At 35.2% G+C, this 15848-nt stretch overlaps 2 protein-coding genes across 2 annotated transcripts; one reads left to right on the forward strand and one right to left on the reverse strand.

The window, feature by feature from the left end:
• The first annotated feature begins 387 nt into the window (after window positions 1–387).
• Window positions 388–2820, forward strand: LOC143565752 (polyubiquitin-like). Its single transcript, XM_077052625.1, has 2 exons — window positions 388–418; window positions 1175–2820. The coding sequence occupies exon 2, from the start codon at window positions 1175–1177 to the stop codon at window positions 2774–2776; it is 1602 nt and encodes a 533-aa protein (XP_076908740.1). The 5' UTR covers window positions 388–418; the 3' UTR covers window positions 2777–2820.
• Window positions 2821–3896: 1076 nt separating this feature from the next.
• LOC143565761 (uncharacterized) lies at window positions 3897–6039 on the reverse strand. The gene is made up of 3 exons (XM_077052631.1): window positions 5430–6039; window positions 4583–4964; window positions 3897–4500 (listed from the first exon to the last, which is right to left on the reverse strand). Exons 1-3 carry the CDS (start codon window positions 6037–6039, stop codon window positions 3897–3899), a joined length of 1596 nt encoding a protein of 531 aa, XP_076908746.1.
• Window positions 6040–15848: the final 9809 nt, after the last annotated feature.

Raw genomic sequence — 15848 nt, forward strand, 5'->3', positions numbered from 1 at the left:
TTTTATCTTGTTTAGTAATTAACGGTTAATTCAAAAGCAAAAAAACAATATATATATCTCATGGAAATATGATAACTTGTAAATATAAAAATAATAAAAATCAAAGAAGATAAGGGCATGAAATTTGAAAATTGTATATTCCAATGCAAATACAATACCAGACGTCAACCTAGAATTCAGCAAACCCATTCAATATTCCAAACTTCATCCTTCGGTCACCAACAACACTTTGCACACGTGTCAAATTCTCCTTCATTGAACATCTAACCACACCGTCACGTTAACCTTCTTTAACGTGCAACATCCGCTATAAATAGAACCCTAATTTCACCCCCAATTCTCATCTCATCAATCAATCAAACAATTAATAATAATTCTTCATCAATTTCCTCTCTCAGATCTCTTCAATTCTCTCAAGGTATGTTTTCGCTTAGATCTAGCGCCATTGTATCGATTATTAATCCTTTTTGTGTATTGGTATAGTATGAAATCCTTTGATCTGCTCTCAATTTGTACGATTTTACGTCTGATTTGATGCGCTGGTTTAGATCTAGCAGTCACGTATATTATTAAGATCGGATCTGATAATTACACTACGTTTTAGGTATTAGTGTGATGATTATGAACGGCTTTGTGCTAATTATATGAACTAATCGATTATGGATATTGTCAGATCTAAAGATTACGTTGTGCTTTCATGTTGATTTTAAGCATCTTTATGCATAGATCTTGTAATTTTATTCATTCGTTATGAATCTGTTTTGGACCTAAATTTAATATTATAGCGATGCTTGTAGTTTTATATTGTTAGGTTATTTTTATGTTATAGAATTCTAGGTCAAATTTGATATTTGATATAATGATTATTAATCTGTTTGTTTGTTAGAGAATTGCTTAATGATTTTGGGGTTCTTTTTGTTGATTCCGAACCGTTTTGTTCAGAACTATTGATCTGATTGATTGTTGATTCAGCTTTTGTTCGAAATTATCACTTGAATTAACAATTAGTTTGATTTATCGAACTGAGTGCAAGATTATTTTAAAATGAGTTTTGTATAGGAACAAGTGAATTAATCAGTTATTGAAACTGATTTATGTTCATCTTTGTGTATTGTAGAAGGTGAGTTTGTATCCATATTGTTATTAATAATTCTTATTTGTTGTTTTTGAACAGATGCAAATCTTCGTTAAGACTCTTACTGGTAAGACCATCACTCTCGAGGTCGAGAGCTCTGACACAATCGATAACGTCAAGGCTAAGATCCAGGACAAGGAAGGAATTCCTCCGGACCAGCAGCGTTTGATCTTTGCTGGTAAGCAATTGGAGGATGGCCGGACTTTGGCAGACTACAACATCCAAAAGGAGTCAACTCTCCACCTTGTCCTTCGTCTTCGCGGTGGAATGCAAATCTTCGTGAAAACCTTGACCGGCAAGACTATTACTCTCGAAGTTGAAAGTTCGGATACTATTGATAATGTCAAGGCTAAAATCCAAGATAAGGAGGGTATCCCACCAGACCAACAGAGGCTCATCTTTGCTGGTAAACAACTTGAGGATGGCAGGACTCTTGCTGACTACAACATCCAAAAGGAGTCCACGCTCCACCTTGTCCTCCGTCTCCGTGGTGGCATGCAAATCTTTGTTAAAACCCTCACCGGCAAGACTATTACTCTTGAAGTTGAAAGTTCGGATACTATTGATAATGTGAAAGCTAAGATTCAAGACAAGGAGGGTATTCCACCAGATCAACAAAGGCTTATCTTTGCTGGTAAGCAATTGGAGGATGGTCGAACTCTTGCAGATTACAACATTCAGAAAGAGTCCACTCTTCATTTGGTTTTGAGGCTGAGGGGAGGTATGCAAATCTTTGTGAAGACGTTGACCGGCAAGACAATTACTTTGGAAGTTGAGAGTTCGGACACCATTGATAATGTCAAAGCCAAGATCCAAGATAAGGAGGGTATCCCACCGGACCAACAGAGGCTCATCTTTGCTGGCAAGCAGTTGGAGGATGGCCGGACTCTTGCGGATTATAACATCCAAAAGGAGTCTACTTTGCACTTGGTGTTGAGGTTGAGGGGAGGTATGCAAATCTTTGTAAAGACATTGACCGGGAAGACAATTACTTTGGAAGTTGAGAGTTCAGATACCATTGATAATGTCAAAGCCAAGATCCAGGATAAAGAGGGTATCCCACCGGACCAGCAGCGTCTCATCTTTGCTGGAAAACAACTTGAAGATGGCCGGACTCTGGCGGATTATAACATCCAAAAGGAGTCTACTTTGCATTTAGTGCTGAGGTTGAGGGGAGGTATGCAGATTTTCGTGAAGACGTTGACGGGCAAGACGATCACCTTGGAGGTTGAGAGCTCAGACACTATCGATAATGTCAAAGCAAAGATTCAGGATAAGGAGGGTATCCCACCAGACCAGCAAAGGCTGATTTTTGCTGGTAAGCAGTTGGAGGATGGTCGAACTCTAGCGGATTACAATATCCAGAAAGAGTCAACTTTGCATCTGGTGTTGAGGCTTAGGGGAGGCATGCAGATTTTTGTGAAGACATTGACCGGTAAGACCATAACTCTGGAGGTGGAGAGTTCGGATACTATCGATAATGTGAAGGCGAAGATACAGGACAAGGAGGGCATTCCCCCAGATCAGCAGAGGCTGATCTTTGCTGGGAAGCAGCTTGAAGATGGACGCACACTTGCTGATTATAACATCCAGAAGGAGTCCACCCTTCACCTTGTTCTGCGTCTGCGTGGTGGGTTTTAGAGGTTTGTGGTGAAGTTGTATTTGATTGTGTTGGTTTGCTGATGTTTGGATATTGAAGCAGTTGTGTTGCGATGTGGTTTCTGTTTCTTTGAAATTGAATAATAAATGGTTTTTGTTGTTTTATATTATGTGTTTGTGTTGAAACTTGAAACAAATGTGTGTTTGTGTTGAAACTTGAAACAAATGTGTGTTTGGTTTCTGGGTTCTGGTTTCATGCTTAATGTTTGACAATTATTGATAAATCACACACACTTACCGCTAAAATCTAACAAAATTTTGTGTGTATCCAATATTTAAGCTCAACGCGGTTCACATGGCACTAAAATTAGCATATAAATTCTGGCACAGTTATATATAATAAAGTGCATATAATCTGTTAGCAATGTTACGTTATTGTAAATGGCATGAATTGGTAAACAAAAACATAAGTAGCTTAATTGTTTGTTTGGTAAGCCATAATATTGCATGTAACCATGGTTCAATGTTTTGGCCTTTTAAATTTATTTGTGCTTTTTCTATGGTGTTTGTTACATGTAGGGCGGGCGATAGCGATAGATGGTCACAACTCAGATTTACGAAGTACCATTTAGGTAGTTTTTTCTTTTCAATATGTTAAAAGTTTTCTCGTAGCTTATTTTTGGACCTTCAAATTCACTTTCGATATATAACCCTCGGGTGCTTTGTTTATTTATTCTAACGAATGAAAATAATTAAAAAGAGAAATAATGACTTTTAATGATGATAGTTCAGTTAGACAAATAAGTTTCAGATTCTTCAACCACACAAGAAGAAATTGTAATAGGATATAGTATATATTCATTTTCTTCAATCAAGCCGTCTATGGACTTTTCTTACATGCCAAATACTGACATCTTCCAAACCCATAGACTTCCACGCATCTTTTTAATTTATAAGTTATCTTTTACAAGTAAGAGGCCGGTGTGCATGATCAGTTAGGTTTTTATATAGAGATGAAACTAAATTACAAGATAATAATTAACGATAAAATGTGATTTAACTATCCCAATATTCAAAGTAGCGAGGGACTACTGACTAGCAATCATGCTAAAAAAAAACCAATAAATTCTACAACAGTTAACAAACTTGGTGAACACACTGATTACACCATAGTTGCGATGAGCAATACACTAGAGCTGGAAGAAGCTAGTTGAGTCCTCTGGGATGAAGCACAAGCAAGAGCCGTTTCATTCTTTGGTAGCGTACACCAGTTATCAATGTAGGCCATCGAGTACATATCTATGCAAGGAAGTTGACGCGCTTTAAGGATCTTCTTCAATCTACCAAGAAGTTGAGCAGCAGACCAGATGCTATTCGCCCTCTCCTCTATTGCATCGTGATGACACTTCATTTTTATGACACGTGGTAAGTTGGTAAAACAAGCACATAATATGTCCGAGATAATAATAGATATAAGGTTGAATAGTTCTTCATCATTTTCCCAATTTTGTTGCTCGCTGCACTTGAGCAGTATGGTTCGACTGATTTTGTACATGGAAGTCGCTGCAATGAACTCATGAAGTGAGTGATCTAGACCGTCCCCTTTGCGGCTCTTGAATTTTATCACAACTTTTACGGCTTCGTCACCCAACCACTGAAGAATCTCCTTTGACGTTTTTGCTTTGCAAGTCTTCTTTTGAAGCTCAATGTGTAGCCACCTGTTGTATACTTCAACTTGTCCACAACCATCTAGCTGATTTTCTCGCCTTTACCAATTCACCATTTGTATTGAGACTTTCTTCAATATGATTTTCAATACGGGGGGCTTCCCTTATGCTAGAAAGTAACCCTTTAACATGGTCATTCGCAATGTTCGGAAGTGCAACGGCAATGGCTGTTAAAGTCACTACTACTAGGCTCCAAGAATTTGGCAGTTCGTCTGAATATAAAGGTGGGACTTGGTCATTTTTGAACTCCACAACTCCTTTGAACCCTGTGGACTTCTCTGAAAGATTTATAAGATTTCGTGGCTCCTTTGTTTTAGACTCTTGAAGAAGTCGGTTCATAGAATCGAGCATATTTCTTAATAAGTGCTTTGAAAGGTTCGCCTGATCTTCAAATTGTTGAATATAGCTAGCATACATTTCCATCTCTGATCTCGAATTGTTGTTAGATGCATTTGATGCATCTTTTAACCTTTCAAGAAATGAGAACAAGACAATAAAAGATGCTGGAACAACACATATTAGTTTACATATAACCACAACTATTGTTTGAATAACTATACAAATGTTTAAAATCATGTTTTTGAAATTATGGAAAACTATTTTGCAACGACAGCCTGGAATATGTGAACGGACATGGATGTGCTTCCATTGTTGAAGGCTCCAGGTCCAATATTTTTCGACTCTGAACACGTTTAGATGGTTCATGCTCCGTCTTTTGGTGATGTTGAAATAGAAAAAAACGGTGAAACATCTAGCAAGGGGTGCTATACAACCTATTAAAATCCCAAATAATTGCACACCAAAAATGGCATAGCTTGACCACTTGTAATCTGATTTTCCATACCAAAAATTTGATGTGTACCTCATCTTGTTTACCAAAATAATGCTTACATAAATGACGGTGAATGAGCACATAACCCCTAGAGCATAAGAAACTGGTGAGCAAGCAATCACGAATTGGGGATTACCTGTCTGTGCCATCATCCAGTACTTCTTGACATAATGTACAAGTTCCTTGGACGAGAAGTTGATTTCTTGGTGAGACGTTGAATCTAGTTTGAGAAACTCCTTTTGCCGATGTATTTGAATTCTCCTAGACGTTGGAACTTCCAACGCTACCGAAAATATCCATGTAAGAGGATATATCAAAGTTATGAGACCAAACATGTTTAATGAAAACACCCCGGTAAGGGACTTGATCCATGCATTTACATTAACGGTGATAACGAGGATCCCCAATGCTACGACGTTTGCTAGAAGTTCCTTGTCGCCCATAAGCCCTAACGACGGGACAAAGTTGGCTAGCATGGTTAACAAGAAAATAAGGCTCCCCTCCTTAGCCATAAAACCAATGTAACCGACATCACTCATGTCGGTAGTTAGATCTACCGGCAGCTTCATTGCTATTGCTATTAGCGTGATTGAAGCAGCATTAATGGTGAAAAATTTGCATGGAAACCACAGTTTTTGTTTTCGAATGCCATCGATGGCATCGGCTGCCATTGCAAGTGTGCACACTAATGATGCTCCGAAAATATACAAGCCCACCCATGGTATGGCATCCTCAGGAGATCTCATCTTGCTAAATAATATAAAGATTTAAAATTTAAGTTTTAGAGCTTGATACTTATAGGAATATAAGACTGATATGAAAAGTTCTTTGCACCTTCTAGTAAAGGAAAGAAAATTGAAATGGTCATCACTTTTTGTGACTTGTACCGATCAAATTGTTGAACTTGAAAGATTAGTAAACGCCTTACTATATAAGTCAAATGTGTGAAAATAATAGTAAACACGTTATTGGGATATATTCAAAATGAAAAAAAAAAAAGAAAATATGCAAATTCAGATTTCCTTTCTAGAAAGAAATACGTATACCCCGTTATATACTCGTGTAATTACATATATACCCGACTCTAAAAAACCACTATGACGTCTTATTCTTCACCCCACAGAGGGCTTAGAACCTTTATGTCTACCAACTTTGTCAAACTTGCTTTTAAAAAAGTACCTCATTTCTCAATTTTCAAATGCACCAGCAAGAAATAAGGATGATGGAAAGAATAATCTTGCGTTTAGAAACCAAAGAGGTATGGATCCAGATTAGGGTACAATTCGAGACAACCAAAGAAAGATGGGTCCAAGTCATTGAAAGGAAAACGCCGAAGGGAAGGGACAAACTATAGGCTCGTGATGTAGTCTAAAATATACGTATTATTATATAAATATTCCCTACTTTTTAAATACTTTTGAGCTAAGTTTTTATTAAATATTATTAATATTTGGTTCACATGTGATTTTAATGGTTTTTAAAGATAATGAGCTAAAATGGAGCACTTTTACTAAACTTGAAACCAACGAATGAAGGCTCGAGCATATGTTATATATTACTAATTTCTATTATTATTATTATAATTAACTATTATATATATTAAAGAAAAAAAACGTATCATAACAATAATAATAATAATAATAATAATCATGTGAGGTGATGTTAAAAGTTCGATAGAAAAAAAAATAATAAATAAAACAAAAGAGATATATTGATTTAACTGAAGCCTAGATATTTTCTTGAACCCTACATTGGCAGAAAAAATTAGGAACCGTCATATGTTAATCTTATCTTATAATACTAATAAAAAAATGTTGATGTTTAGGTGTCAAGCCTACATTTCTTCAAATTTCTAATCTTCTCATCTCATTCATTCTACGGAGGTCGTAGAACAAGACCTAGCAGCCACAAAGAAAGAATTTTATTATTGATTGGTGGGTGTGATTGAAGCCTACGAGATTTCAAGAGGTGTGTAGAGGCAGCCGTGAGTTTTGAGGTGAATTTATTGGTTGGCAGCTATTGTTGGGAGGAAGAAAGAATTAAACAGGAGCAAAAGGGAAAGCTGGGTGAAACCAAGGACAGGAAAGAATTAGCCACCAAGTTAAATTATTATTTTCGTGGTGAGGTTTTTTGACAATGCATCGTAATATTTATTATATTTTTGTGTCGTTGGTTATGATTATTGGCTAAACCTTTATAACTACCTCGGTTGAGATGAATATTGATTTTATTTGACGGCTTATTTGGTTTTGACTTGTTACACGACGTGATTATTATTGAAAAGTTTTATATAATTTGATCTTGGATGTGTTAAAATATTGTTTTTCTATAATTATTTCTTTTGATTCCGCGTATGATTTTAATTGATTGACTGTGTGTCATTCAGTTAGGGTTCTACGTTTAGGTCATAGACTTGGTGTTTTTGATCTTGTTTTGGTTAGCGCGACCATAAGAATCTTTTGTGCAATTAATTATTAAAATTCAATAGGTTCACCTTCCTTGTGACCGAGAGGTAATAGGAAGTCGGTCTGTCTCGTTTCTTTATTCGGCTATGTTAGAATTGTGCGAGAGCGAGTTTTTGTCTTGTCTGGTTTAGATTTGCGTGCAAATAGGTGTCCTAGAGCAAGTTAAATATTGTTACCCCTTTATCCCTAGGGTTGCTAGTACCAACTTTTAGCGGGTTTTGTGTCGTTGAGTCCGAGAGGAGATGCGTCATTAGGGTACCTTAGTAATCCTTATCCCGATAGGTTAATCTAATCTTCTTAGACTCGTGAGGTTTAGTTGGTGAGACCAAGAGGTGATCTAGTGAACTTTAGTGAGCCTTAGTTGATTTAGTATTATTTTTTATTAGATCCCGATGTCGTATGATTAGTTAATTCCATTAGTCGTTGAACTGTCAATATGATTCTGATGTGCGAATATATATATATATATAAATAGAATGCGATTCGCAACTAAGCTTTAAAACCAAACAACCTAACCTAGTTCACACAATCGGCAAGTGTACTGGTCGCGAGTAGCAAAGACAAATGAAGTCCGGATATCGAACTCAAGGACACGTGAGGTGGCTCGAATAATAAGCCCTAACTAAGAACTGCCTAATAACAATATTTGATTAATTATTAATTTTTTTTATTATTTTATTTTAATTAATTTAAACTAATTTAACTTACTAAACTTAACGAAACTAACGAGAAAACTTAACGACACTAACGAACTGTTAACGAATGACGCATCTCCTCTCGGACTCAATGACACAAAATCCGCTAAAAATTGGTACTAGCAACTCTAGGGATAAAGGGATAACAATATTTAAATCTAGAACACCTATTTGCACGCAAATCTAAACCGAACAAGACCAAAACTCGCTCTCGCGCAATTCTAACCTAGCCGGATAAAGACACGAGACAAACCGACTCCCTATTACCTCTCGGCCGCAAGGAAGGTGAACCACTTTAATTTTAATAATTAATTACACACAAGATTCCTATGGTCGTGCTAACCATAAACAGATCAAAAACACCAGGTCGATGACCTAACCGAACGACACAAAATCAATCAAGGAAATAAGGGGAATCACATGCAAAAATTATATAAAAACAATAATTAACACATCCAAGATCAAATTAGATAAAGCTTTTTAATAATAATCAAATCATGTAATTAATCAAAACCAAAAAAACCGTCAAGCAAAATCAATATTCATCTTAACCTAAGTAGTTAGGGGGTTGTATCCAACAATCATATTCAAGAATGAAACAAAATAATCTGGTTTAAAGTATGAATTCATAATAAAAATAATAAGATAGAACCCAGAAAATAATGTTTGGATGAGTAGATATAAAACCCGAGCGCTTCTCTTTATTTTCTTTCTCTTGCTTCGAACTCCCCTAGATCTCTGCTGGTCGGAAACTAAGGGCGGCTCCCACAAAGACAGCCAAGGGCTGCCGTCAAACCTCCTGATGGCGGCTCGGCTCTTGTTCCAATCAATCTCCATCTCACGGCTGCCTTGTCTTTTCAATTATTATATGTTTTGTGGCAGTAATAATTCCTCCCTTCATGCTGTGCTAAAATCTCTTTTATAATATGTGTTGACCTGGCTTAAAGTCTTTCACAATTGAGCCCACTTTGTTTGCTAGCAGCCCATTACGACGTTATTTTCTTTTCTTTGATGACTACAATTGATTTTAACCCATTTAGTCCACAATTTATCATTTAAAATCTCGTAACCTTTATTACAAACTAGCTTTTGAACCCCTGTATCACACGAGATTTGTTAAATAATAAAAATAAATAAGGTACGTTTTTTTAAAGAAATGAACAAAATTAAAGGTAAGAAGAAAATGAAATATAAACTACAAATAATAAGCAGTCTATAATCTCAAATTTATAAATTAGAATGAGATGAACCATTACAAGTTTACAACAATATACAACATTTGTTAAAATTATTCTGACTTATTACCTATGGATATATAATGAATGAGGTGATAGATTAGAAAATTAGAAGAAAAATTATAACCCATTTGTCAAAATTGTTTTGACTAATAACCCATAGATATATGTAGGATAAATAAGATAAGGAATTAGAGAATTATAAAGAAAATTATAACCCTTTTACCAAAAATTTTGACCCATGACCCATGAATAGATAGGATGAATGAGATGAAATATTAGAAAAGAAAATTGTAACCCATTTAATAAAATGGTTTTGCCCATAACCCATGAATGGGTAGAATGAATAAGAAGATATATTAGACCAAGAATGAATATGGGATTGCCACATCATTTTTATTATTTTCTTTTATTAGTTAAGTTAGATTTGCAATTTTTAAACAAACAATTAATTGTTATCATAAAAAAAATTACCTTAACTCTCAAATATATTTATTTCCAACTTAAGGGTATCTTTAATCAGACTTGACTCAATGAAATTAAAAACTAATCATGATATACAAATAACATAAAAACTTGAACCCATATTAATCAAATTAGCTCGTTGTCTCTTAAAATCTTAAAAACCGACATAAGAACCAAATAATAATATTCAATAAAAGCATGACCCAAAATTAATTAAAAGTGTAGGAAATATTTATATATTTATATGTATATTTTAGACCACATCAGATTCTTACCAAGGTAGTCGTTTCTCCATATTCGGTAAAAGTTCGTTAGCGTCGTTAAGTTTTCCCGTTAATTTCGATAAGTTAAGTAAGTTAAATTAGTTTAAATTAATTAAAATAAAATAATAAATAATAATAATTAATCAAATAGTGTTATTAGGCAGTACTTAGTTAGGGTTTATTATCCGAGCCACCTCACGTGTCCTTGAGTTCGATACCCGAACTACTTTCTCTTTGCTAAACGCGACCGGTACACTTGTCGATTGTGTGAACTAGGTTAGGTTCTTTTGGTTTTTAAAACTTAGTTGCGAATCATTTTATTAATTATATATATTTTCGCACATCAGCTCTCACCCTTGAAAGACCAACATGGAGAGTTGGAGACACCACCTGAATAGAAGGTACACATGAGGACCACTACGACAGTACCAGACAATAGTGCAGGAAGAAATAGCCCGACGGGGAGGCACCACATGTACATAATTTACGGCCGCAACAATTGTACAGCGGAGACAACCCTACACACAGTGGGTCCTGCGCAAAACGGCATCCACTATCTACACTACGTCGGTCACAGACCTTCGACTCTCATTTATTATTACTCCACTGCTTGCTATACTGATTCTCACGCGGAGAACGGATACAGACCCCCCCCCCCTTTTTCCTATAACAAGGCCAACGACGTTGTTAGTTATGCATATCTAATTCATTCTATCAGATTTACGACTTTCGATCCCCATTCACCCTTTGGAAATAGTCATTTAGACTTCTGTTTAGATTCGTGTTTCTTCAATGTTGCAACTGAATTATGAAACTCAACAAGATGTATGCATATAGCTAGCTAAAATCAGTGTTGTATAGGGTGTTAGAACTTATCATATGGACTATGGAGAGAGCTTAGATGATAGGACCTTCCAAACTAGAAGCCACAAATTTCATATTAAATTCATATCGTGCCATAAATTCACACCATTATTTAAATCCTTTTAGTTTGGGCAAGAATTAGTGGTTCCAACAAACAAACAAAATAACAAATAAATAAACCTTTTTACACTTTCCTTTAGTCGCACTTAATGTCCTAGTTGGCCATCATTACAAGTTTGACTCAAATACCACTATTTTGATATTAATCTACATAAACTATTAGCAAATTCAAGAACAAGTGTGATTCGCTAGTGAGATCATTGACACGTATGGGCCATGAAGATAATTCTTGAAATTGCCCATCTCCAAATTCCAATCGTTTACTCATGGGCCTGAAGAAAGCCCAATACTGATTGGTCTGCCTAAGCCCAACATATAAAATAAAGCTGTCCAAATTGAAACATGACACGTCACGTTCCCGGGTGATTGTTCTAGGATCCGAGAAACTTGTCTAGTCCTTACCATTAACCAGGCCAGGTCAGTCTTGGCGTGTAAGACCCGTTTGATCACCCTTAGCAACGTGAAGTGAAGGCCTAAAAGCTCTTTTTCAATAAATTGACTTGACCTACCGGCATCAATTGTTTTTCAACAAGAATGGCCCATGAGAATGAAAAGATAATAAAAATACAAAAAATAATTTTCAACAACTCTGGCCTATGAAAATGAAAGGATAAGAAACATAAAAAAAAAAAAAAGTTAAAAAGAAAAAAAAATGGAACCATCACCATTCACCACTATTCCTCTTTAACTTGTGGGAAATATTTTTCTAAATGTTCCTACCTTTCTTATACTTCTATATGCATCAAGCATAGGTAATTCTTGCTCTAGCAAATAAAGTGAGTTGTTTTATTATTGTTTTAAGTTTTGTCTAGCAAGATGACATCTCCTAAGGATGCTATGCCATGAGTGGGTTTGTATATTGGTGGAGCATCTTTGTTTTGCACTCTTGCAATGGCGGCCGATGCCATTCAAGCCATTCGACAACGAAAACTCTGGTTTCCATGCAAATTTTTCACCATCAATGCTGCATCGGTCACACTAATAGCAATAGCAATGAAGCTAACAATGGATCTAACTACCGAAATGCCTGGATTTTACGATAAGCAAGCGAAGTATTTTGGCGTCTATTTCTTGTTCACCATGTTAGCCAACTTCCTTCCTTCTTTAGGGCTTATGGGTGACAAAGAACTCTTGGTAAATATTATAGCACTAGGTATCCTCATAATCACCATAGTCGTAAATATGTTAATCCAATCATGTACACATAGTGGGGTCCCGGATTAGCTACGGGGCCCGTTTCCGTTTATTCAGTTTGTTTTGAAAAGAAACGTGCACAATCTATCCAGATTGTCCATGTTTCTCATAAAAATGTTCGTTTTTACTTATTAATCCAAAAATATGATTTTTTATCACTCTTGGTGTTTTGTTATTCCCGCAGGTTCGTTAATCGCGAACTTGCCGGTTTTATAAAAACTGAATTTGTTTAATCTTCAAATTATCATAATTAATTAACCGTTAATCATTAAATTATGAAAATTTAGCCACTTATCAATTAAAATATGTAGATTTTTATAAAAATATTTATGGAATTATTTACTGACTTATTAATTTATAAAAAATTTATTTTATCAGCTATATTTCGCCTGAAAATCGTCCGTTTATCCCAAACAATTTCCAAAAATTCCACCAAATTTTCTGAATACTCAAATCATGTCCCAAAACAACCTGTATCAATTCCAGAATGTAAAAAGCTCGTGCGATATTCTTTTCGGCTCAAATTCGACTATAAAAATTCACACGAACGCATATACACAAAACACCTTTAGACTTCTCCAAATGATCCTAAAAGTCATATGTGATCAAAATACATCAAATCTGAGTTTCCAGAAAAATTTCATAATTTTTGAAGTATTTTAGCTATTTTTCCCAAATAAACGTTCCAATTTGGTAATAAATTCGTCAAATATTCTCGGATGGTCGAAAAATTACCAAATTTGAACAGGGACTCATTGACATGGTTCCTAATGTCTCTGAAAAATTTCAAGGCCTAATAATATCCACATCACAACCTTAACCTAAACAGTCCGTAAGCGAGTGTTTCGGCATTACCTTAGTGGTTTTGGTTTGTTTCTGTCTTTCTAATCAACTTTTCAAGCTCTTGTGCTCCTATGTAGGCTAGATACAAGTCCTATATCACAAACCAAGAAATTTTTCATCAACATAACAGCCCTTAACTTAGGGTTTCGGCTAGTGTATAAAAACGAACTTTTGAACCGTAAAAACGTCGTTTCAACCCTTTAATCCGTGTTTATGGCCAAAAAAAACTATCAAAACAGGTTTCTTACCATATGTATGATCAAAACATGTTTATGGACCTTTTTAGGATTTTTACATGGTTAGGAATGATTTCTAGCAATTAAGACATGTTTTTATGGTATTAATCAAGGTTAAACAAGTTTAAAAGTTACTTATTTAAGTTGTTACCTTAGAGTTTTGAAAGGTTTCTAGAAAAATAACTTGCAGCTGCTTGGACTTCAGTTTTTATCAAGTGAAATGAATAAACAAGCTTAGATAACAAGTTTTATAAAAAAAAAATAGGGGGTAGGGTGGCAGCAGCGATCGGAAGTCCATATGGGCCCACTTTGGGCCCATTTTGTTCCAAGTTTCTGATTTTTCAAGCCCAAATACGAAAGGCCCAATCCAAATTAGTTCGGGTTCAGTTTTTAGCGCGAAAAACTTATCGGGTGCGTTAAACAGTGCGAAAACAATTGTTTTTCAGCTAGATTTGAGTAAAATTATAAAAACATACTATATGTTTGTAAAAATCGAAAATATTTTCACGGATCGCTTAAAACATTTCAAATAAGTGTTTGGTAAGTCTTTTTCGGCTTAACGGATGATACAATGCTTGGTTTGTAACTATCTTTCGCGTTTAAATCTATAGCGGGTAGTTAAACGAGCATATTTTCGTTTAACTTGTTTGCTATCAAACTAAGGCCATATTACTAATATTTTAGCTTGTATAGATCGTATATCACTTATAGATGGCCCCCTGGGATTTCTGGGTCATAACCCGACTCGTTCGGTTAATCGTTCGTTTGTTACGCAAAAGGCGTTTATTTGCTTAATCGGTAAATACGTACTGAGGTGTACCTTGTTTTGGCTCAAATGTCACAATATATATATATATATATATATATGTTATTAATTTTCGTTGCACGTTTTGTACGGGACACTCGTCATTTTAGTATCTTTATATATTCAAACTCACTAAAGCGAACTGTTTGGTCGTTACATTATAATTGTGTTTGACGTTCATCATAAATATAATATCCATGAGGATTTACGTTTATCGCTCATATCGTTTCTTGTTTTCTTTTCTGTTATCGAAACTTCGGGATTTAAAATGTTTAATAAAGTTAAACAATTCACAAACTTTACGGGTATAATATAATATCCAAATATATTAACTTTCATCTCATTAGTTATAATATACGAAGTTCGAAGGTTTAAATGGTAATTATATTTCTAACCAGTTTTAAAGAAACTCAATAGTCTAGGGGCTGAAATGCAAATTTATTATAATTATCAACCCAACCCGTCACCCCCCTGAACCCCGGTTCTCCGGCACCCTCGCAGCCGGCGCCGGCGACGGCTCCGGCTACCTCGAAACAAGCCGTTAAACTCGCTCGTTGACCCTTTTTATTGGTCTAACGACCCTAAACGTTAATATCTAATCTTAATCGATGTATTAATTATATTTTAACGGTTTCAAGATCACCATTTAATCCGTGACCACCGTGATGCTCGCCGGATTTCTGGCCAAAGCAAATAACGTATATAGGCTCCAATAACTGGTATAAATAGGACCGTAACATCGATCTAAATGCACTGCAAACATCAATATACACTTAATCGATCTCTGTAATCCCGTAATCGCCCATCCAAGTCGTAGCTCCGGCCATCTCTCGTTCACCCCCCCTTCCAGACACCCTACGAGGTAATTAAAATATTGTTTTGATTCATTTTAACCCACTAATCAAAACCCCTAACATATCTTGAACAAACATGGAACGGTTATGAAGAATTGAAATCCTAGAGTTTATGTGAAGGAGATGAACCTGTGTATCTGTATTTATATATAATGTTTCTGTAGTAAACCAACAAATATGCCTAGGTCAACTGGTTATGCCATAAGTGTTTGTCCGAAAGGACCCGGGTCAGGCTGTTTTGTTTTTTTAGTTTATATTCCTTTAAAAACCTTATATATATACATATATATATATATATATATATATTAATCATTAAGAATTATTAAAAATATTTTAAATCAAATTAAAATTATTTTAAATAAATAAAATTATTTATAAACTAAATTTGATCGTAATCCTTCAAAAACAAACTTTTTAATATTTCTTTAAGGCCCGTAAAGCCCGATAATATTATATTATCCTTCTAGTTAAACCGCTAATATTATAATATTTTATTATACATTCTCGTTAACTTGA

This window comes from Bidens hawaiensis, unplaced genomic scaffold, assembly GCF_021521415.1.
Source record: "Bidens hawaiensis isolate Kalapana, Puna unplaced genomic scaffold, B.hawaiensis_p1.1 tig00022519_1, whole genome shotgun sequence".
In the NCBI taxonomy this organism is placed as follows: domain Eukaryota; kingdom Viridiplantae; phylum Streptophyta; class Magnoliopsida; order Asterales; family Asteraceae; genus Bidens; species Bidens hawaiensis.